Below are 23,466 nucleotides of genomic sequence, written 5' to 3'. Positions count from 1 at the left end.
ATAGATAATATCCTGGATTAGCACATAGGCTACTTTTTATCCCAAAAAATCAAAGAGTTCCCATGGGATTTCGAAAAACCTATATCCACGCGGGCGAAGTTACGGGCATCGGCTAATACAGGCATAAAACACAGGTTAGTGTTGCGTGTTGGCAAAGATCACTGGCGCCTACGAGCAACTAAAGTCTGCAACACACACAGCGCACCAGACAACGTGTCCAGTGCGGCTTCTTTTGATCCGTACCCGAATCTTTTATAGAGTTCCGTACCTCAAAAGGAAAAACGGAACCCTTTTAGGATCACTTTGTTGTGTGTCTGTCTGTCTGTCCATCCGTCCGTCCGTCCGTTCGTACAAAATGTTGGAAAAAATACCCGAGCGCGGAACCCTCAGTGCGCGAGTCTGACTCGCACTTGGCTTGTTTTTTTTATCCTGACTAAGCCCAGAAGGAGGCAACATTTTGCCAATCTTTTTTAAACTGTATAATTATTCCAAATAAACAAAATTAAGTAAAACCATATTATGCTCATTTATTTTGTAGAGCATAGACGAGAGTTATGTGTGTCTATTATATTTATTTAACTACGTTGCAGTTTCCCACTCAGATTCGTCAGAATTTCTAATTTCCAATAAGATTAAAAAACTATCCCAATGTAAAATGCCTCACGTACATACCCTTAGTATCACCTTAAGAGGTTATTTTTTACCAAATGGTACGGATCCCTAAGAATGGCCCCTATGGTCGAACTCAGACTTGGGCGCGTTTGAAATCCTCGTGAAATTAATCGTGTCACCATCAAACATCATTATCTTATTATAGTTGACAATCAAAAAGTGTAAACCATGGTACCTATTTTGAATAAATGATTTGACTTTGACTTCATAAAGCTTCATGACCCACGACTTTCATACAATCTTCCAACACCCTTTTTACCCTATTAGGGGTGGAATTTTGTAAAATTCTAAAATTTATTACAAACCAATAAATAGAGCTAAAAAAATCAATGTGTTACAGTTGTACCCGATCTCCCCTACCGACAGTGCCTCCCCAGATATCTCCCCTCCATTGTCGTCTATAGCTCTTATAGGTATCTCGTGTGTTGAGTGTCACATCCTGCCTGCGGTAAGTGGTTACCGTTGCACCCTTTATTCCTAAAATGGTAGGAATAAATGGTGGTTCCTACCCTTCCGACGCGCATTTTGTGTGTATCAGTCTTTTTTAATCTTAAACTCAAGTGGCTGTCTGCCGTCAACGCGTCAGTTTAAATTAATAAATGAAGTCTTTATCTTCCATAAAATATACTGTCGGTCTTGGAGTTACGCTTACTACATTGAATGCACATATTTCATTATCTTTACTGGCATATAAGGTCTTTCGACATTCTTCTTCGGCCTAATGTGCCTGATATCTTATTATTCTCCCAATACTGCCTCGTTGTCAAGTGGTTAGCTTATTCGGTTGCTGTTCCTGAGGTCTGGGGTTCCATTTCCGGGACGGACCAAAAAGTTATTGGACACTAGCAGCTGATGCCCGCAACTTCTTTCGCGTGGATATAGATTTTTTAAAATCTCGTGGGAACTCTTTGATTTTTCATAATCTACCTCGATTCTAAACAGTCAAATCCGTCCAGTAGTGTTTGCGTGAAAGAGTAACCAACACACATACATACATACACACAAACATTTGCTTTTATAATATTAGTGTGATATTAGCATGCAGTGTGATAGCTTTTGCTGGCGACTTCGTTCAAGTGAATAGATACGCTATTAATTTATAGCGTACAGCACTTGGGAATACTTAGTATTAAGTAGTATTAGTAACTATAAAAGTATTTTTTTTTAAAAGTTAATAAATACTACAAGTTTATTATCTATAATATTTCCAGACTAAAAATCCGTTTTTAAGTAGATAACTAGATAGTACTTATTGTCTAAGCGCTAAGTTTACTTGAATTTTTATCTACTTTAGGTGAAACGTCATTACTTATTCTTATTTTTTTTTCTTATCTATTTTATCTCACACATTAATTGATAAACGCCATGGCCTGGGATCAAATGTTATTCATTTGCATTCGCAAACGCGAGGTTGTCGGTGTTTTACAAGAATTTCTGTTGCGACTATAACACGGGATAACAATTATACAGTATGAAAACAACGTAGTTATAAACCATACTAATTGCGCAGAGCAACTTTGTTGGGAAGCTAGCGCGCGCCGGCCCTTGCATAATAATATGACAGTCAAGTGTCAAGTCAACACGTCTGATACCGTTTTCTTGACTTACAACTTGAGTCGTTTTTCTCTTATCTGTGTCTGATATACCTAACGTTTTAGGTAATTTTCTCTTGATTTTATTTAGGCGTGGATCCTACAGAAGTGGTGGTGATGACGTACTTCAACTTTTAAACAAGGGAAAATAAATACGAAAATAGTGGTGAATAAGTTCTGGTTGACAACTTGGGATGGGACTGATACGACTGGGACTGGGCATTAGAAAGTAAAAGAGAACTAGTATGTAGTGAGTTACAGCAACGTAATGGAAGAGAGGCGACCAAGTCATACTCGTCGCTTACAAACTGTACGTTCGCTAAACTGCGTTAGTAAGTTACGAAATCATTGGCATAAACAAATTTTAATGTTCCCCGCGAACCTAGTAACATTAATTAGAAGCTGTATTCATTTATAACGGAAAAAAGAACAATTTTAATGAATTCCCGCGCGAAATATCATAAATCACACGTAACATTAACGCGTAGAGGCTTGACAGTTACACTGACATGCAACTACACTCCACCGACAATGATCTAGTATAAATATTTAAATGTTGAGGGCATAGAATTGATTGTTTGCTACTTAAGAGGGGTCTCTCCGTCACTCGCTCCATACAAACGTAGTTCGTCTCTCATTGGAATACTAACCAATCATACTCAATGGAATTTTGTAGAAACGTTCCGGGAACTAATATCTATACCTGTGGTTTTCCAGATTTCCGTTAAAATATTCGGTTTCAAAGTTACGCGGTCTTAAAAATTCACATATAAATCTTTGACCCCTGTAATTTTAAAAATACATATTTATAGAAAATCTAAAACACCACAGACACAGATATTAGTTTCTAGAATATGTCTGCAAAATTTCATTGACTTTGGTTGCTTAATATTCAAATGAAATTGGGACTACGATTGTATGGAGTAAGTGACGGAGAGAGCCCTGTTAAACAGTGACTTTTTAGGCCACAGTCAAAATATTATTATTTTACATAGCTGTAAAAGTAATATAATATTTGGAAGGATGTGTGCTTTTAGCTTGCATTGCAATTTTAAAATGACAAAAATGGACTTAGACCTTTTTGCATTTGAGTCTTCAATAGCAAACATCTTTAGTTTCTAGCCTCAGCGATTTGAACAGTAGGTCCGTTGGTATGATAATCATTTTCACTAATAAAAATTATAATTGTACAGTCTGTTTGCAATCACATTCTTGAATTAAGCAATAACGCCCCTATCAATAAGTCATTAAAAACCGAAATAATCAAGCTACCATAACGATAACATTACTTACATTAACGTCTTTGTATAATTTTATGATCAATATAACCGTTATTTACGACACAGTTTGAGCTATTAAACTTGTAAAGGGAATCCAGAAGGATAAACATTCACTGTGGTTTATTGTATGCTCATGAGGCAATATACAGTCAGTACTGAGTATTCATGTGTCAGTTTTATGAACATTTCAAGAACGGACGACGCGACGCGGGCGTATAAAGGTAGTTGTTATGTGTAGTTAAGGCAGGTCTACACTCTACCAGTGGTGGGTCTGCTGCGGCGGACATCCGCTGGCGGAGACGAGGTGTTTCCGGTCCCTTGTGGGTGGGATGGAACTTCGTAAGGTTTTTAGTCGGTAGGAGTCCGACATAACCACTGTGCTCCCCGTGTTCGGTGGTACCCACGACGGATTTTCCTCACGAGAACAAAAAAAAAACGAAAAAAAAAGACTTTGCGGCTATTCCTTAGGTTACTCGTCCGCGTGGATTTAGTTTTTCTAGGGTTGTGTACCTCAAAAGGAAAAAGGTACCCTTATTTGTTTTCTGTCTGTCTGTCCGTTTGTCCATCGTGTCTGTCAGGAAAACCTATAGGGTACTTCCTGTTAACCTGCAGGTAGGTAGGTAGGTCAACTAAAGGAAAAAATCCGAAACATCACAAAAAATTATTAAAATTTGTTCCACGAAAAAAATATTGACTAAAACACAATAGATAGTAGAGTCCGCAGTGTTCTACATAAAAGTGTGAGGTATATAAGTAGGTACCTAGGACGATGACGTTTTTCCCGTATTCTTACATCAAGGCGAGGGATTTTTATTTTTATTTGTTCCAAAATGTCCGAGCACCAGAGCTGTCCCTTTAGGATTTTGTGCAGTACACATAGGTCAAGTTTATACCTACGATATATAAGATGACGATGATAACTAAGATGCGTGCAATCTACAAACCCATACTTAATATTATAAATGCGAAAGTGTGTCTGTCTGCTACCTTTTCACGGCCCAACAGTTCAACCGATTCTGGTGAAATTTGGTGCAGGGTTAGCTTATATCCCGGGGACGGACATAGGCTACTTTATATCCCGGAAAATCAAAGAGTTCTCACGGGATTCCTAAAAACCCATCTGCTTGACCGATTTGTATGAAAGGTACCGAGGTAGCTTGCGTCCCTGTAATTGACATAGACATTTTACCTTTAAAACCCCTTTAAAAACCTAAAGCCACGCGGACGAAGTCGCGGGCATCCTCTAGTAATTAATATGTGATGTCGTAACTAGGCCACACGTCCTTCAAGTTACGATTTATGAACAGCACTGTATCCTAATGATATGCAAATAAAACTAAATGTTACAGTGACCAAGTCAAGGCATCTTCCAACAGGCCCGCATATAAATTCATCACATCGAACTGCAGTCTAATAGCAGTGTCACATACAAATCGTGCATTCGTTAGGAAATATTATAATGGGTGCATGGATTGAACGTGCGCCTGAGTGGTAGGTAGGTCCGTGGTCGGCGATTGTGTGACAGAGCGACAAGGCCGTTTCTGAGAATGGATACCGAATTGTGAGAGCTACTCATCCTAGTTACCAGTGCCAGTCATACATTAATCGAACTTCTGACCATCCATAACCTAAATATATCAAAAGCAAAAGTGACTGACTGATCTATCAAAACAACGCGCAGCTCAAGCTACTGGACGGATCGCGAGCTGAACGGCATGTACCTACACATCCGCTAAGAAAGGATTTTCAAAAATTCAATCCCTATAAAATAAAAGTTTGTGTAGTCCACGCAGTCGAATTCGCTGGCATAAGCTAGTAAAGTGTTTCTGTCTGTCTGTCTGCTAGCTTTTTATGGCCCATCCGTTTAAATTTTTATCCTTACATATTTAGCGGTTTAGCGTCCACACGGTTAAAACGGAATTTAAATATAATTTTTTTTTTTTTTTAATTCACTATAGGCAAGCGCTTGACCACAATCACACCTGATGGAAAGTGATGATGTGGTCTAAGGTCTAACATGGGACGCGCTTACCTAGAAGGTGCCTATTCACTCTTGTTTTAAAGATACCCGGATTGTAATTGGTAGGAAACACAGATCGCGGGAGAGTATTCCAAACCTTAGCCATGCGTATGAGGAATGAAGACGCAAAACGTTTCGTGCGTGTAGATTGAATGTCGACGACACGTCTTGCGGTTCGGTGGTAAAATGGTGAAGGGGGGACAAGATCGAAAAGTTCCTGTGCACACTATTATTTGGTCCGAGGTGGATAGGACACACGTTCCCGAGTATACACCCTAGGGTGACTGTTTTAGGGTGGATATACGCAATAAAACGTTAAAATAGCTAACATAAAACCTAAGGTCGTAGGAAGTATGATTAGCTAGTGAAGAAAAAGCCTAAAAGAAGAGAGTCGAGTGGACAAAATAAACGGAATAATCGGGTCAAAGATTTGGATAGTAACAACACCGCGCGGCCGCCACGCTGCCTTGCCGCCGGCAATGTTGCGAAGCTGACACAAGCCTGTTTGTAGGAAACTTTTCAACAAATATAGAAAGGAGTATTTTGTTAGGTCGTCAACTTATTAGCTCTTTGCCGAGAAAATGTATCCAGGAATGTTCCTTAATTGTCTTGTTCGTCTAAGCTAAGCCATGGGTCGGCAAGTAATTTTAAGTGGGGTTCGAATTCGTTTGAAATCTTTTATCGAGGTCCAGAAAAAAAAATTCATACCTACTGCTTATTTTTCACTATGCTACTTTTAGGTTATTATATAAATCGCAATTGGTAACAAATTACACTGACCGACGACAGTCTTGGGCTAGTTTTTTATTAGTTTGTCTCACTAGAGAAACTAGCAAATGCGAAAGTTTTAGGTAATCATGTACATACGTAAAGTACATCATATTATCATGAGTAATAATGCAAAATGTGTAAAAGTAATTCATTCATTCATAGATAGGTATATTATTAAAAATATCCAGCGGTCCAAGATTCAACCGTCCGTCATCGTCAGCGGTCCAAAATTCGACTGTTGCCGACCGCTGATCTAACCTATTATAATATTATACCATTGTGTTATAATAGACATGTTACGTTCATAAAATATAATAACGTAGTTAGACACTATTCGTGCTCGGTGATCACTGAAACAGACGATCGACAAATCGTACCAGAGAAGAAGAGATAGCGCTCTACAAATGTGACCCAAGTGTCGTAGTTAGGTCTTCTATATTAGGCTTTTGGCGAGAAAGTGGTGGATCCAGGAATTATTTGATAATTTGATTTAAAAGAAGAAATTACTGACTGCAACTACAAACTGGGTCTTAAAATTCGATAATTATAATTACTCTGCCTTTACCTAAGCACTCACACTTGGTGATTTTTGAAAGTAATCCATACAAATGATCTTGGATCCCTAAATCCAGAGCAGTTTTGTCAGGCCAACATGTCATGTCATCCATCAGGGTGTGAAATTGTCATTTGTCTTCTTTGGCAGCCGATTCTTATCTGTTACTTGTACGAGGTACAAGCTCGGATCGCGATCATTCCCCGCGAAAACTGGTTCTTTGTCAACTAGGTGAGTAAGTATTCGAATATTATGCGGACCCCTTTTTAGGATTCCGTGGTAAAACAAAAAACCTTTAAGTATATTCCGTTACATATAGAAACCTGTTACCGGTAACTACCTACACAGAGGCTTCGATAAGTATTTAGAAAAAATTCCAGAATCGTTGAAAAAAAACTGTTTTACGACCCGGAGTGATGAATCATTAGTATGATGTTGCTGGATTTAATTACTTTTCTGGGTACAATTTTGGGTACGCCTAGGAAACATTTAAGACGTGCTTTGTATACAATTGTTATTAGTTTTTTTCCGTATCTTAGTTTTGTCCTGATCGTTTCATGTTTTGGGTGCAATAAAGTTTTTATCTATCTATCTATCCACAGTGACTGCCAAAGTTTTAGCAAGTATGGCCACGGAACCCTGCCTTATGCGTATACTGAAACGCACTTGGCTAGTTTTTTACCGATGACAGCTCTGCGCTTGACCGCGACCTCAAAAGATGGTATGAAGCAGTCTGAGCTGAGATGAAACGGGGTATGACAGTTTTGAAGACAAAAACTTGAATTTTGTCTCTCTCGAATCGTCAAAACAGGGTGCCATTTTTTCAAGCGCGCTCGTAGGCGTCAAAAAATGAGTGAACCTCGCTGCAATATCTACGAGTATGTAGTTTGTACCTACCCCGTAGCATGTATGTGTTTGATCACTGATCACATTCACAGACAATTCTTCTTCTTCTCTATTTACAAATATCAAGAATTTTAAATAGAGAAGAATCTGTCTTCACTATTTAAAATACAATTATTGTATCTATGAGCTTTGCCCATTTGGAGTTTTATAATAACTTTGGCTCAATGGGCTCAATAATGTAATATTTTAAAATAAGTAACAAGTGACTTGAAAGGTAGTGTCGAAAGCAATTTTTTATTTTGGTCACCCGTTGATGTTATCAGCATCGCTGTCGCGTCGCCGATTGAGATTAATGGATGCTGGAGCATTACTGTCGCTGCACATTACAATACGCAACGTTGGCGCCCTGTTGTAACATGCGACTGTACCTACTGGAATTGGAATAATTATAATATTAAATCGATTTATCGCTGAGAGATCATATTTCAATTACTTATGGCAATATTGATTTTATATTAATGTACATTTTCATGTAGAGCCGTGATAGCCTAGTACCTTTTTTTGTGAGGAAAATCCGCCTTGGGTACCTACCACTGGCCACAGGCACAGTGGTTATGTCGGACTCTTACCGACTAAAAACCTCACGAAGTTCCATCCCACTGACGACAGAGCACAGGAGACCAACAACGCCTCGTTCCTCCGCCAGCGGATGTCCGCCGCAGCAGACCCACCACTGGGACACTACGTGCCCCCAAACACCGTTAGACGCATGCCCGGAACCATAGCACGCCAACCAACCCGAGGATCTGTGAACGCCAGACCGACCCGTTTCCATCATTCACAGGTCCTCCCGAGGGCTAGGGTTCGCGGTGAGGGCAAGTCCCTTTCCAGGTTCCCCATCCTCAACATCTCCCTCACCCGTCATCGAACTGGACAGGCGAGAAACCGGTGGGGCAGCCAGTGATTGGATGGGTGATGACTTATGACACACTCATCATCAACCACCCAACACAGCCACATCCTCCGCTCCTGGGGCTATACGCCATGGATGCGTCTACTGGTTTCTGTACTCGGGGCTTCGACCGCCGCGCCCGTTGTGCCAGATCTTTTTTTTCACGCTCATTTTTAACTGTGGAACTATGGATAAATTTTAATCGAGGGTCATCCAAGGAGCAACAAATTCCTGAATTGCAAGATAACTAAGTTCAGCAGCGCAAGGTTGAGAGGACGATTCTGACCTAAATAACTATCGTGCGGATGAAGGCATCCAATAAACTAAGTTTAACAGAAAAATCTCTTAGAAAGAGTAAACCATTGCTATTCAATGAGGTACCAATAATTCATACATTCCTTTGGTTTAAAATGTCAACCGTCGCAAGGTGGATGGTTAATGAACTGCCTTGCCCGCGGCAGTATTGCGAAGTTGCGCCGACTTTATTTATATGGAAACCATGTAATTATCTAGGCATTTACCTGATACACCCGTAGCTTGAAATTCCTGATCGATATTTTTACTTATTTCAACTATAAACTTGTTGTAGATGAGTTAAATTCACTGAGTGATGAAGGATGAAGTACACTGGAAGACCTTTTCTATACAAAATGACAGTTAATTTTTGTGCCGGGAATTAAAATAAGCACTATTAGATGAACCACCCTGACTTTGCATAGGGGGCCTACCTATTCCATAGACAAAATATGGTATGTAGATTCGACATAATAGGTAGGTATAACATATTCATACTCATATTTTGTCTATGGTAGGTCGAAGTATGGGTAATGGGTATGAAAACCTAAATTGCTAACCTATTAGAATCTACCTAAGTATAAACCTTTCTCGTGAAATGTGACTTTTCACTGAGTTTAGGGCGTCTACTTTTTACTACACTGATCGCGATCGATTTGCTGTTACCCATTGAGGCGTTCCATCCTCTGTTTCCGAAATTGGTCATCAAATCTTCACCAAACTTAATTGGTACCAACCTGACAGTACACGTAACCTTTATAAACAAGTGTAAATTAAAAATTTATAACACCCCCGACGATCCAAAGTATCTGAGTTTTCCAAAACATCATTTTCAAATAAATAATTATGTATTTAGGCAACGTCCATCTTGACAGCTTGACATTTGTCTATTGACATAATATTATGAACCTAACGGTTATCTAACCTTCTTTTAAACAAGAAAACTAGAAAAGAGCTGATAACTCTTAAACGGCTGAACCAATTTTTTTAGATTATAGCTAAGAACACTCTCGATCAAGCCACCTTTCAAACAAAAAAAACTAAATTAAAATCGGTTCATTCGTTTAGGCACTACGATGCCACAGACAGATACACAGATACACAGATACACAGACACACAGATACACAGATACACACGTCAAACTTATAACACCCCTCTTTTTTGGTCGGGGGTTAAAAAGGAATTATGAAAATCGTTTCAGACGGAGTTATGGAGTATAATCGATAAAAAATTTGATCTCGTATCCCGAAGAATCCCTAATTTTTTTCGGAATGAAACTACCTTTTATGTTAATCTGGAGAATCAGCTACCGTAATACTAAATTTCATTTAAATTCGTTTAGTAGGTACTTTAAGCATGATGCGCGTACAGACAGACACACAGACATAAACTTAGTTTTTGGGGTCTATATCGATAGTAATGTTTCCTCCAATTAAAATTTTCAAAATATACAGGATGTTTGGTAATAAGTATATAATGACGACACATACTCATACTACTCTGATCTGATAAACACAATGCTGAAGTACATACAAAATTTAAAAAAAAAAATTATGTCAAAGTTTTTATGACCCTATACCGTGCCCTAGCTCCCTGAGATCGTTGGCCATCTTTATATAGGCCGAGGCCAACGATCTCAGTGAGTTAGGGCACATTAGGGCCAAGAAAACTTGGTCATAAAAAAAAATTAAAATTTTGTATGGAAATTTTTATAATTTTACTTCAGCATAGTATTTATCAGATCAAAGTAGCATGGGGTACGTGTCGTCATTATATACTACTTACCAAACAGCCTGTATAATTAATGTACAGAAATCATCCAGTTACAGTTTTATTATAAGTATAAGTATAGATATAGAAGTATAGATATAGATTTTGTGTCCTGTGGTTACAGAATCTTGTAATAAACGTCGCATATATTTTATCTAAGTTTTTTTATCAGTATCTTACCAAATAATCTTGTTCGCTGCTCTTACGTACTATGCATGTATAATATAATATGTAGTATGTTAATGTATGTGTAATCACATAATTATTTTTTCTCATAGCATTGAAATAAGAAAGTTATTGTCATAAAAAGCTTAATGAAGGTTAGATTGAGATAAATATCTACTTAAAATAAACTTATAATAATATTGCTTTAGCCCGAAACTAAACCTAATTTTAAGGGATTTTATTTTTTGATGTAAATAAGATTATTCTATGACAAGAGTAAATTAAAATTTATAACACCCCCGACAATTAGTGAAGGTTACAGTAACTAGAAAAGAGCTGATACCTTTCAAACGGCTGAACCAATTTTCTTGAATTATAGATAAGAACACTCTCGATCAAGGCAGCTTTCAAATAAAAAAAACTAAATTAAAATTGGTTCATTAGTTTAGGAGCTACAATGCCACAGACAGATACACACGTCAAACTTATAACACCTCTCTTTTTGGGTCGGGGGTTGAAAATTGGAGAAGTAGCACGGTAGATGTGATTTTTTCATTGCAATTGCTATTGTTTTAAGGAATTCCTGCTACACTGTGCATTTTAAACTGACTTCAAAAAAAGGAGGAGGTTCTCAATTCGTCAGAATCTTTTTTTTAATGTAGTTATGTTCGCCGATTACTCAAAGACGCCTGGACTGATTTGGTATTTTTTTTATTTTTAAGGGGTATAATTTGCAGGTGGTTCCATATAAATTTGGTGAAGATCTGATGAATATCTTCGGAGATAGAGAACAGAACTCCTCAATGGACTAGAGTAAATTGCTCGCGATCAGTGTAATAGTTTAGTAAACAGTAGGTTTTTATCTAGGCATAGTACATTTTAGTACAGTGCGGCCATTAAAAATTGTGAAAAAAAATTTAAAAAAAAAACCGACTTCAAAAACCACAAACACTAAAAACTAAAAAGTAAAAATTTTACCCAATAAAATTAGGTATTGTGAGTGCAGTTAGCCAATCAAAAATGATTGCGATCATTGATGTAGGAGAATATTGCGATCTGTTATCAGTAGTTTAGTCTAGTTACTTTGAATTTGTAGCTATGATAAACGCTGGCCGTTGAAAGACATAGTGACTTTTCTAGGCGATATGTGACAATATGGAATTCATAGTCAAGATATGGGCTTCTTTAGGATCATTCAAACGACATGACTGTGTTATATTGAACCTGTAAAATATATAGCTTACGCACTAGCTCCGACTTCCGTCATCCGAGTTCACTCCGTCATTCATCCGTGAGAGTATCGGATGTGCTTCGGATTTAAATCGGGCGTATGTCGTAGATATGTCAAAGATGTCCACTGAATAGCTTGGATTTGGATCAGAGATCGGATTAGTGTGTAAGCAATGTCCGAGTTCGGTCCGAGTTTTTTATATCCGTAATTTCACGGTTTCGGATTGGATGAGTGTATAACTGCTCATAGGGATGCTGAAAATGATGCCCTATTAAAAAACCGGTCAAACACGAGTCGGACTCGTATACGAAGGGTTCCGTTATCCGTACGTAAGAAATAACACTTTTAATTTTTTTTGTCATGTAACCACACATTTTCCCCTTTACTTGTGCCATAAGATTGCTATCTGCCTTTAATGATTCTGGGTCAACAGGAAGTAGCCTTTAGGTTTTCTCGACAGACACGACAGGCGGACAGACGAACGGACAGATTGACAGACAACAAAATGATCCTATATGGGTTTCGTTTTTCCTTCTGAGGTACGGAACCCTAATAAGGGTTCCTTTTTTTCTCTGGAGATCAGAAACGCTAATAAAACGATGTCTAAAGGAAAAGTGGCTTTTCATGAATGAAATAAAGGTCAAAATCGTCTAACTTCCCCAATTGCTCAACTATCACCACTAAAAATGTTTCCACTACATTTGCGAGTGAATGTAGTTCAAGAGCGGAATGTGGCAACACCGACTTGTGTTTTGCATATCAACAAACAAGCTTAATAAAACAACATATTTAGCACTTATTGCAACGCATTAAGGCTTAATTCCCTTTGAAATAACCGTAAACCAAAGATGCAAGAGATCATTTAGCGAAAAAAAGACAAATTTTATTTTGCGATCTTATTGTACTCTAATAGTATAGACATAAGATGGTTTTTTGAATAAAAAGGCGGATACGGTTTGTGTATTTTTTCTCGTTCGCAAAGTGATAGTACTTACTGTGTTAGTACAAGATGTCATAATACTATCGTATGATCATAGTAATGTGGTTCGAACCACGTTCGAACACTGCAAATCAATTCAGAGAAATTACTTTTTTAATGTAAGTAAATACTTAATGGACTAAAAGCCAGTGAATGCCAGACCTGCGTTATTTTATAAAAGCTAAAAGCTTCTCTGAGTATTGTTTCCAACAAGGACCGAGCAGCGACTATGAAGTTTGGATCATGGTGGCTTTGGGAGATAACATGTAACAAAGGTGTGAAAAATCTTACGTCAAAGTGAAAACAACGATTTATTAAATAATTTAGTGATAGTTTGTGACAAATGAACATTTTTTGGTTTTTTTTTCACGATTTATGGCGATTTTCTAGTTCGGAAAAGAAATACTTCATACGCCCAAAATATGATGTTCATAATTATGTACGGAACTCTAAAAGCTCGCTCTTTTAGCTTTTTTGGCTTCGCCCGACTCGCACTTGACCGGTTTATTGTTTAGGACTTGGCCGAGCCACACATGTTTTAAAAGTGTAGTATGTACCTACTTTCACAGTCATTGAAAATGTTAGAGTGTGCGAGAGAGAAGGAAAATTCAGCTAATCACTAGGCTATTTTACAGTTTTTTTTTTTCATTCCATCAGCCTGTATGTGTCCACTGCTGGACATAGGCCTGTCCAAGAGCGCGCCACCAAACACGGTCCTCCGCCTTCCTCATCCACCCGCTCCCCGCTACCTTTTTCAGATCATCGGTCCAGGGTCGTCCCACACTGCGCTTACCGGTACGCGGTATTTTTAACCCCCGACCCAAAAAGAGGGCTGTTATAAGTTTGACGTGTGTATCTGTGTATCTGTCTGTGGCATCGTAGCGCCTAAACGAATGAACCGATTTTAATTTAGTTTATTTTGTTTGAAAGGTGGCTTGATCGAGAGTGTTCTTAGCTATAATCTAAGAAAATCGGTCATCCGTTTGAAAGTTACTGTAACCTTCACTTGTCGGGGGTGTTATTAATTTTTAATTTACACTTGTACAGTTTGCTATCAGAAAATTGCATTTTTAAACGTTTTCATTCAGTTGCCAACTGGGTCATTGCTAAGTCGCGACGTGGAAATAATGGCAACACATCATCGGTCATGAATATTTGGTTTACGTATTTGTATCACGAATTGTTTTGGTATTCTTCGTAGGAGTAGCTTGCTGTGAGCCACTATGGTTGAAATCTATAGACCGCACTTTGGCTTTACTTGTCAAAGTGCTACATGATTCTACGTTGCCACCATTGAAAGTAAATGAAAATGAAATTTTAATTTATTTCTTATACGACAGCATGTTCCACTTATCATAAGTCAAGAGTCTACCACCGGTTTGGAATGAAAATTCTATTGAGAAGAGCCGGCAAGTGTAATAAATTATTCCTATACAAATGCATATAGATACCTAATTTTGACAATTCGATAAGACTTAGTTACCTATCTTAAAATGTGTTACTGAGAGCTATAATATTCCATTTAAGACACAAAAGTGGGTGTAAAACATAAATTACTAAAGAAAAAAGAAGAAAAAATTGCGTAAGATTCATACACTTCATCTCAAAAATCGTTTTATACGAGGTCGAACTCCTTTTTAGATCGACGAGTAGGTGTGTACACATATAACTATAACATAATTATTATATTTATTAACCACAGACTGATGGATAAGATAGACTGAGCACGGCGCGAAAAAATGAAACATGACCAAAGAAGCCAATGTTCAAAACTCGGCCACTTTTTGTTTTGTTAAGTCAATTTTTTTAATGGGGCTGACAATATGTACACACCGAACTATACTAATATTATAAAGAGGTAAAGTTTGTAAGTTTGATTGTAGGAAGTAATCTCTGGAACTAATGAACCGATTTTGAAAATTCTTTCACTAGTAGAAAGCTACACTTTTCCTGAGTGACGAGGGGTTAGTTAGCTATAAAACTTCTTATTAAAAAAAGAAAAAAAAAGTCAGCCATCCAACTACACTAAGAGGTTCGCTCGATACAACGCCGTATGTATAGGTTCTACGAGCTTGGCGCTAAAGGACTGCGAACTAAACTGTGTGCTTAGTCTGAGATTATACTCCTCGCCAAACATGACTCGAATTTGAACATCAAAACGTCAAAGAACGATGGACCTAAAAGTTCTTGATTTAAAATTAGAAATTAATTAATATCACCGATTTAAACACAACATTTACCCTTGGAGCATTGGCTGTAAGTGTAGATGTATGAATAAACATGAGCTTCAAAATATGGTGATAAAGGTTTCAACGCTCGAATTCTATCAACGTCGGTGAAATGTTAAATCTCATACTAACATATAGACATAACATGCCTGTGTGGTTAGTATGAAAACAAATTATTGAGAGAAACCAGCTCTAGCCGGCTTGACGACTGATGTTAGTATCTAATATAATTTTATCAAAGGATCTCAATGAAATTGGCAAAATAGCCTTGGCAATATGGCAGGTACTCATCAAACATTCATGTGGCATTTACTCGAAAAGTTAAAAGTGCATTTAGGATTCATTTAATGTCCACTTTTGTTCGCTAGGTTTCCGTCCATTTTTCTTTTAGTCTTTGCTATCAACTCACGAAAAAAAGTCGAAGCTCTTAAAATATTTCAGTGGGAGTACTAAAATATAGGTCTTGCGTTGATTGACGCTAAGTGCTATGTACTTTGCGTGATCACGGTATAAAAAACTAAAATAACATAATTAGACAACTACTTGATATTAAACTTTTAAGAGTGCCTACTTTTTTACTTATTAATTTCAGAAGCATCATTGTTTTGAGGTCATTAGCTGTTAAATTTGAAAATTGTGTGAAATGTGACTAACATTTGATTTTTCAACTCTAATCGAGTCTAACATACTCGTATAAGTAAAAAATAAACTGATTCCTAGTGCCATTCCATGGGTTTTAAAGAACCAAAAACTCGATCAAGTGCGACCCTTGGACTGGCACACGAAGGGTTCCATTATCCATACCATCATACAAGAAATAGCAATTTTTTTTTTTCATGGCGGCCATTTTGTTATTAGGTAGGTACCTACTTTTTGTTGTTACAACGGCTCTACCTATTACGGTTCACAAGATACAGCCCACTGACAGACAGGCGGACAGACGGATAACAGCGTCTTAGTAACAGGGTCTCATTGGCACCCTTTGAGTTGGAACCCTAAAAACGAATGATCACTATATATATCAATATAATTAAGACTAATAAAGCAAAGATAACCATCGGTATTTCCCGTAGTTCTAACATTGTTTGATACAATCGTGCTAAGCGAATTTCGTAACTGAACTCTATTGTCTATTTTTCTTTATGCTCTATGGAAGGGCGTTCTCATTTCTCGATTAATTGTCCGTGGTGATTATGTAGCTATTACGCCAAACAGATATGGAAATTTAATTACTTATAAAAATATGCTTAATTGTTTAAAATATTACTTTATTTTCTATTAATTACCAAGCAGGTAGGTACATCTTCAACTTTCTATTTTTCTAATATTATGTATAATAGGTAAAGTTCATAATAATTATAAAAAGGCAAGACAAATTATTCATACGTTTGCGTGAGTGACACGCATGCGCGTAGGCCATAGCGGCGCATTCTACATAATTAGTGGCCCGAGGTTCACGCACTTTTGAATAAAATGATACCTTCAAAAATAGCAGCCCATTTCTTCTCTATTGAAGTACTTGAGTATATTATACTTATTATATCTAGATTCTAAGCATCGATTATTTTATGCTAAAACTTTTTTTTTTGGTAAGTGGAGGTCTACTGCAAAGAAATCTCAGTCTTGGGCAAGTCGCGTAAAGTCCAGCTAAAAGTAAAGTCTACTAACCAGCAAAGACTCGAGCTATCTTGGGCAGGACCTCTGCTGTGCAGTCTAGCTCAAACTAAAAGTAGCGCATACCTACAAGCAAAGTCATCTCAGTATTCAGCATTATAGTGACGTCACCAGATCTGACCCCTGGCCCACAGTTAAGCAGGCTAGGGACTCTGTTCGTCAGGGCATCGTGTAGAACTAGTAAAGCCGCGTGGAGACGAGCTTGGGCTAAAAGTCCAGCCGATTTACCAGTAAAGACATCTCAGTCTTGGGCATCATAGTGACATAACCAGGTCGGACCCCTGGGCCACACTATGGCAGACTAGGGCCTCTGTTCATCGGGGGCTCTTGTAGGGCCAGTAAAGCCGCGTAGAGACGAGCTTGGGCTAAAAGTAAAGCCAACTTACCAGTAAAGACATTTCAGTCTTGGGCATCATAGTGACGTCACCAGGTCGGACCCCTGGCCCGCAGTAGGGTAGGCTAGGGCCTCTATTCGGCGGGGGCTCGTGTAGGGCCAGTAAAGCCGCGTGCAGACGAGCTCGGGCTGCGCTGATGCCGCCCGCGCCGCGTACTGCTGCTTCCACGACATCACCTATGTCTCTTTCCCATCGAATTGGTATTGGTGGTTTGATCGAGTATTCCCTGTAATAGAAAGATAAAAAAACTTATTTTTGTTAGAACAATTACATGTTAGAGTAATGGGAGAAATCCATACTTATTATATTATACTATATATAGCTCGATTACCACTCACTCACTCATTGACATAATTGTTCTCCTAGAAAGAGAAGGAAAATGATATAATGATGTAGGGGAGATGTGTTCGGGTGGGGGAGTCAACTGGGGAAAAATTATGACATTTCGGAAAAACAAGATGGCGGCCGCCGTGATTTTTGCAGCTCCGTTGTTTTCTAAGGGACTCCGTTCAAACTCGCAACTATTGAAGAATGTAGTAAACGGTTAACAGAAAATGTGGAAAAAATTGGAAAAACAAGATGGCGGCCGAGCCGTAGCGTTTCAAAATTTTTAATTTTTCGACCCCGAACCGCGGCGTCACAGATCCGAAACGGGGTAATCGAGGATAATTATTTTTTCTGGTTTCGCCCACGATTATCCTGTATTTTGACAGAACGGGAGTGGCTTTTAAAAATTCAAGATGGCGGCTGTCATGGCGGCCGTTTTGTTAGAGGTACGAAAAAACGCAATTTTAAAAGTTAAATATCTCAAAGTTGGCAACATCGGAGCGATTCGGCTTCTATGAAGCGGTTGTACGTATAGACTCGAGGTATAGATCGGTGGGAAAAAATTACCACATTTTTAGGGAAATTTCAAGATTTTCGGGAAATTGTAAAAAATCGAAATACGCACTTTTAGCAAAATCCGAGTATGAGTGATTACGTGTTTTGCTCGTACAAATGACATTTGGGTATTTTTGTCACCGGAGACTGGCAACACTGGAATTTATCAAAGTAAAAGTGATTTTCGACACGGTCTTTTTCACGGTATCCCCTTTCGCGTGGGTGCGAGCGAGAGGAAAGATTGAAACGTCATCGGGAGCGGTATATCCTGTAGTTAATAGGAAAAATATGAAACCATGTAAAATCTTTCTGTGAAACGAGTTGGCGGCCATTTTGTATTTTTTTTAACTTTTCGAAATTTTGATCACGTTTTTGAGGCAGTTGGCAACATTTTGGAAAGTCAGTATGTATGAATCGATTGTGTATCTAGGCTGGCAGTATGGAGATATGCAACCGGTGTTGCCACTTTTGGGGAGATTTTCGAGATTTTCAACTAAGAAACTCCTGTAAAATTTTGTATGAAAATTTTTTTTTTCACTGATGGTGTCGTATAGAAAACAAAAACTTAGTAAGCCAAAATTATGGAGAGAGCTGATGATTGAGGGTTTCGGAGACGGGTGGAGGGCCCGCTTGAGGTATTGAAGATAGGTGGGGGGTGCTCGAGCAAATGTCATTCATGACGTCATCCAATTGCCAAAAAGCTGAAAAAAAATTCAAAATGGCGAAGAAAAGATGGCCGCCATACAAATTTCGCTGGTGTCCAGCTCGGAAGGTATAAAAGATGGAAGTGAGGTTTCTTGGCAAGAGATGATCAGAATCCGAAGGTCTACTCGATGAATAGAAAAAAAATCCAAAATGGCGGAATTTTTTTTTCCATACATTTTGTATGGCGAATATTGAATGCCTCATTCTCCTAGAAAGAGACAGAAAACGATACATTGATGTATGGGAGATATGTTCGGATGCGCGATATGAGTAGGGGAAAATTATGACATTTCAGAAAAACAAGATGGCGGCCTATATGATTTTTGCAACTCTTTTGTTTTCCAACCGATTTCGTTGAAACTCGCAATCTTTGAAGAAAATAGTAAACGATTACTGGAAATAGTGAAAAAATTGGAAAAACAAGATGGCCGCCACACAAACTTCGTCGGTGTCTATCTCGGAGGGTATAAAAGATGGAAGAGTGGTTTCTTGGCAAAAGATGATCAGGATCCGAAGGTCTACTCGTTGGAACAAACTCTGCATGCTCGCGGACCACTTTAGTGGTCCGCGCACCCACGCACCCTACTTTATTAAGCTCAACTACCCCGTTTTTACAAAAACTGATATGGATGTCGTTTTCAGAGTTTTCCGGCGTGCTGACTTTGATAACGACATTTATTTTGAAATCCAAGATGGCGGACATGCATTTTTTAAGAAAAATTTCGATATGGGTGTCCTTTTATGGTGTTTTTGGGGTGAATTTTGTATCTTAATAAATAAATTCGTTTTAATACTTATCAACCTAACCACGTCACGCGAGCTGCTTTAGCAGCTCGCGCACCGAGCAAAACACTAGTATATATATATAGCTCGATTACCACTGACTCACTCATTGACATAATTGTTCTCCTAGAAAGAGACGGAAAATGAAATAATGATGTAGGGGAATTGTGTTTGGATGCGGGATTCGACTGGGGAAAAATTATGACATTTCAAAAAAACAAGATGGCGGCCGTCGTGATTTTTGCAGCTCCTTTGTTTTTAAAGGGACTCCGTTCAAATTCGCAACTATTAAAGAATGTAGTAAACGGTTAACAGAAAATGTGGAAAAATTTGGAAAAACAAAATGGCGGCCGAGCCGTAGCGTTTCAAAATTTTTGTTTTTTCGATCCCGAACCGCGGCGCCACAGATCCAAGACGGGGTAGTCGAGGATAATTATTTTTTCGTGTTTCGCCCACGATTATCCTGTATTTTGACAGAATGGGAGTGGTTTTTAAAAATTCAAGATGGCGGCTGTCATGGCGGCCGTTAAGTTAGACGTACAAAAAATCGCAATTTTAAAATTCAAATATCTCAAAGTTGGCAACATTGACACGATTCGGCTTCTATGAAGCGATTGTACGTATAGGCTTGAGGTATAGATTGGAGGAAAAAAATTACCCCATTTTTAGGGAAAATTCAAGATTTTCGGGAAATTGTAAAAAATCGAAATACGCACTTTTAGCAAAATCCCAGTATAAGCAATTATGTGTTTTGCTTGTACAAATGACATTTGGGTATTTTTGTTGCCGGAGACTGGCAACACTGGAATTTATTAAAGAAAAAGTGATTTTTCGACATGGTCTTTTTCACGGAATCCCCTTTCGCGTGGGTGCGAGCGAGAGGAGAGATTGAAACGTGGTCGGGAGCAGTATATCCTGTAGTTAATAGGAAAATTATGAAACCGTGTAAAATCTTTCTGTAAAACGAGTTGGCAGCCTTTTTGTATTTTTTTTAATTTTTCGAAAGTTTGATCACGTTTTTGATCCCAGTCGACGACGTCGCACCGTTTCGGTTTCTATGAAGCGATTGTGCGTATTGACTTGAGGTATAGATTGGTGAAAAAAAATACCCCATTTTTTGGGGAAATTTCAAGATTTTCGGGAAATTGTAAAAAAACGAAATACGGTCTTTTCGCAAAATACGAGCATGAGCGATTATGTGTTTTGCTCGTACAAATGACATTTGGGTATTTTTGGCGCTGGAGACTGGCAACACTGGAATTTATCAAAGAAAAAGTGATTTTCGATATGGTCTTTTTCACGGAATCCCCTTTCGCGTGGGTGCGAGCGAGAGGAGAGATTGAAACGTGGTCGGGAGCAGTATATCCTGTAGTTAATAGGAAAATTATGAAACCGTGTAAAATCTTTCTGTGAAACGAGTTGGCGGCCATTTTGTATTTTTTTTAATTTTTCGAAAGTTTGATCACGTTATTGATCCCAGTCGACGACGTCGCACCGTTTCGGTTTCTATGAATTGATTGTGCGTATAGACTTGAGGAATAGATTGGTAAAAAAAATACCCCATTTTTGGGGAAATTTCAAGATTTTCGGGAAATTGTAAAAAAACGAAATACGGACTTTTCACAAAATACGAGTATGAGCGATTATGTGTTTTGCTTGTACAAATGACATTTGGGTATTTTTGGCGCTGGAGACTGGCAACACTGGAATTTATCAAAGAAAAAGTGATTTTCGATATGGTCTTTTTCACGGAATCCCCTTTCGCGTGGGTGCGAGCGAGAGGAGAGATTGAAACGACATCGGAAGCGGTATATCCTGTTATTAATAGGAAAATTTTGAAACCGTTTAAAATCTTTCTGTGAAACGAGTTGGCGGCCATTTTGTATTTTTTTTAATTTTTCGAAAGTTTGATCAAGTTTTTGAGGCAGTTGGCAACATTTTGGAAAGTTGACATGTGAGGATCGATTGTGTGACTTGGTTGGCAATATCGAAATATTCAAACGGTGTTGCCACATTTGGGGAGATTTTCGAGATTTTCCCCAAAAACTCCTCCTGTAAAATTTTGTATGAAAATTTTTTTTTTCACTGATGGTTTCGTATAGAGAACAAAAAAAAAATCGAGGGAGTATTTGGAAAGAGCTGATAATTGAGGATGTCGGAGACGGGTGAAGGCCCCGCTTAAGGTATTGAAGATAGATAGGGGTGCTCGAGCAAATGTCATTCATGACGTCATCCAATTGCCAAAAAGCTGATAAAAAATTCAAATTGGCGAAGAAAAGATGGCCGCCATACAAATTTCGCCGGTGTCCAGCTCGGAGGGTATAAAAGATGGAAGTGTGGTTTCTTTACAAGAGATGTTCAGGGTCCGAAGGTCTACTCGATGAATAGAAAAAAAATTCAAAATGGCGGAATTTATTTTTACATACATTTTGTATGGCGAATATTGAATGTCTCATTCTCCTAGAAGGAGACGGATAACGATACAATAATGTACGGGAGATATGTTTTGGTGCGCGATATGAGTAGGGAAAAATTATGACATTTCAGAAAAACAAGATGGCGGCCTATATGATTTTTGCAACTCTTTTGTTTTCCAACCGATTTCGTTCAAACTCGCAATCTTTAAAGAATGTAGTAAACGATTAATAGAAAAAGTGGAAAATTTTGGAAAAACAAGATGGCCGCCGTACAAATTTCGTCGGTGTCTATCTCGGAGAATATAAAAGATGGAAGAGTGGTTTCTTGGCAAAAGATGATTAGGGTCCGAAGGTCTACTCGGTGGAACAAACTCTGCATGCTCGTGGACCACTTTAATGGTCCGCGCACCCACGCACCCTACTTAATAACCTCAACTACCCCGTTTTTACAAAAAATGATATGGATGTCGTTTTCAGAGTTTTCCAGGTTGCTGATTTTGATAACGACATTTATTTTGAAATCCAAGATGGTGGACATGCATTTTTTAAGAAAAAAATCGATATGGGTGTCGTTTTATTGTGTTTTCGCGGTTAATTTTGTATCTTAATAAATACTATCGTTTTAATACTTGTCAACCCAACCACGTCACGCGAGCTGCTTCAGCAGCTCGCGCACCGAGCAAAACACTAGTTATACTATATATAGCTCGATTACCACTCACTCACTCACTCACTCATTGACATAATTGTTCTCCTAGAAAGAGACGGAAAATGATATAATGATGTAGGGGAGATGTGTTCGGTTTCGGGAACCCTCTGGGGAAAAATTATGACATATCAGAAAAACAAGATGGCGGCCGAGGTGATTTTTGCAGCTCCGTTGTTTTCCAACCGATTTCGTAGAATTTTGCAAACTTTGAAGAAAGTAGTAAACGATTAATGGGAAATGTCGAAAAAATTGAAAAAACAAGATGGCGGCCGAACCGTAGCGTTTTCAAAATTTTGATTTTTCGACCCCGAACCGCGGCGCCACAGATCCGAAACGGGGTAATCGAGGATAATTATTTTTTTTGATTTCGCTCACGATTATCCTGTATTTTGACAGAACGGGAGTGATTTTTAAAAATTCAAGATGGCGGCTGTCGTGGCGGCCGTTTTGTTAGAGGTACGAAAAAACGCAATTTTAAAAGTTAAATATCTGAAAGTTGGCAACATCGGAGCGATTCGGCTTCTATGTAGCGATTGTACGTATAGGC

General features: G+C 38.4%; 1 protein-coding gene across 2 annotated transcripts in view; it reads right to left on the bottom strand.

Moving 5' to 3' along the window:
* The window catches only part of LOC123875754, a 75,273-nt gene that overhangs the window by 6,835 nt on the left and 44,972 nt on the right, over nt 1-23,466 (bottom strand). For both annotated transcript variants that reach the window (XM_045921791.1, XM_045921790.1), the window contains exon 5: nt 17,415-17,649. In XM_045921791.1, the coding sequence (XP_045777747.1) occupies nt 17,415-17,649 (235 nt within the window). The remainder of the gene's footprint in view (nt 1-17,414; nt 17,650-23,466) is intronic.

This window comes from Maniola jurtina, chromosome 20 (genome assembly GCF_905333055.1).
Source record: "Maniola jurtina chromosome 20, ilManJurt1.1, whole genome shotgun sequence".
Lineage (NCBI taxonomy): Eukaryota > Metazoa > Arthropoda > Insecta > Lepidoptera > Nymphalidae > Maniola > Maniola jurtina.
The sequence above is the reverse complement of the archived record's forward strand: the minus strand, read 5'-3'. Positions and strand labels throughout refer to the sequence as shown.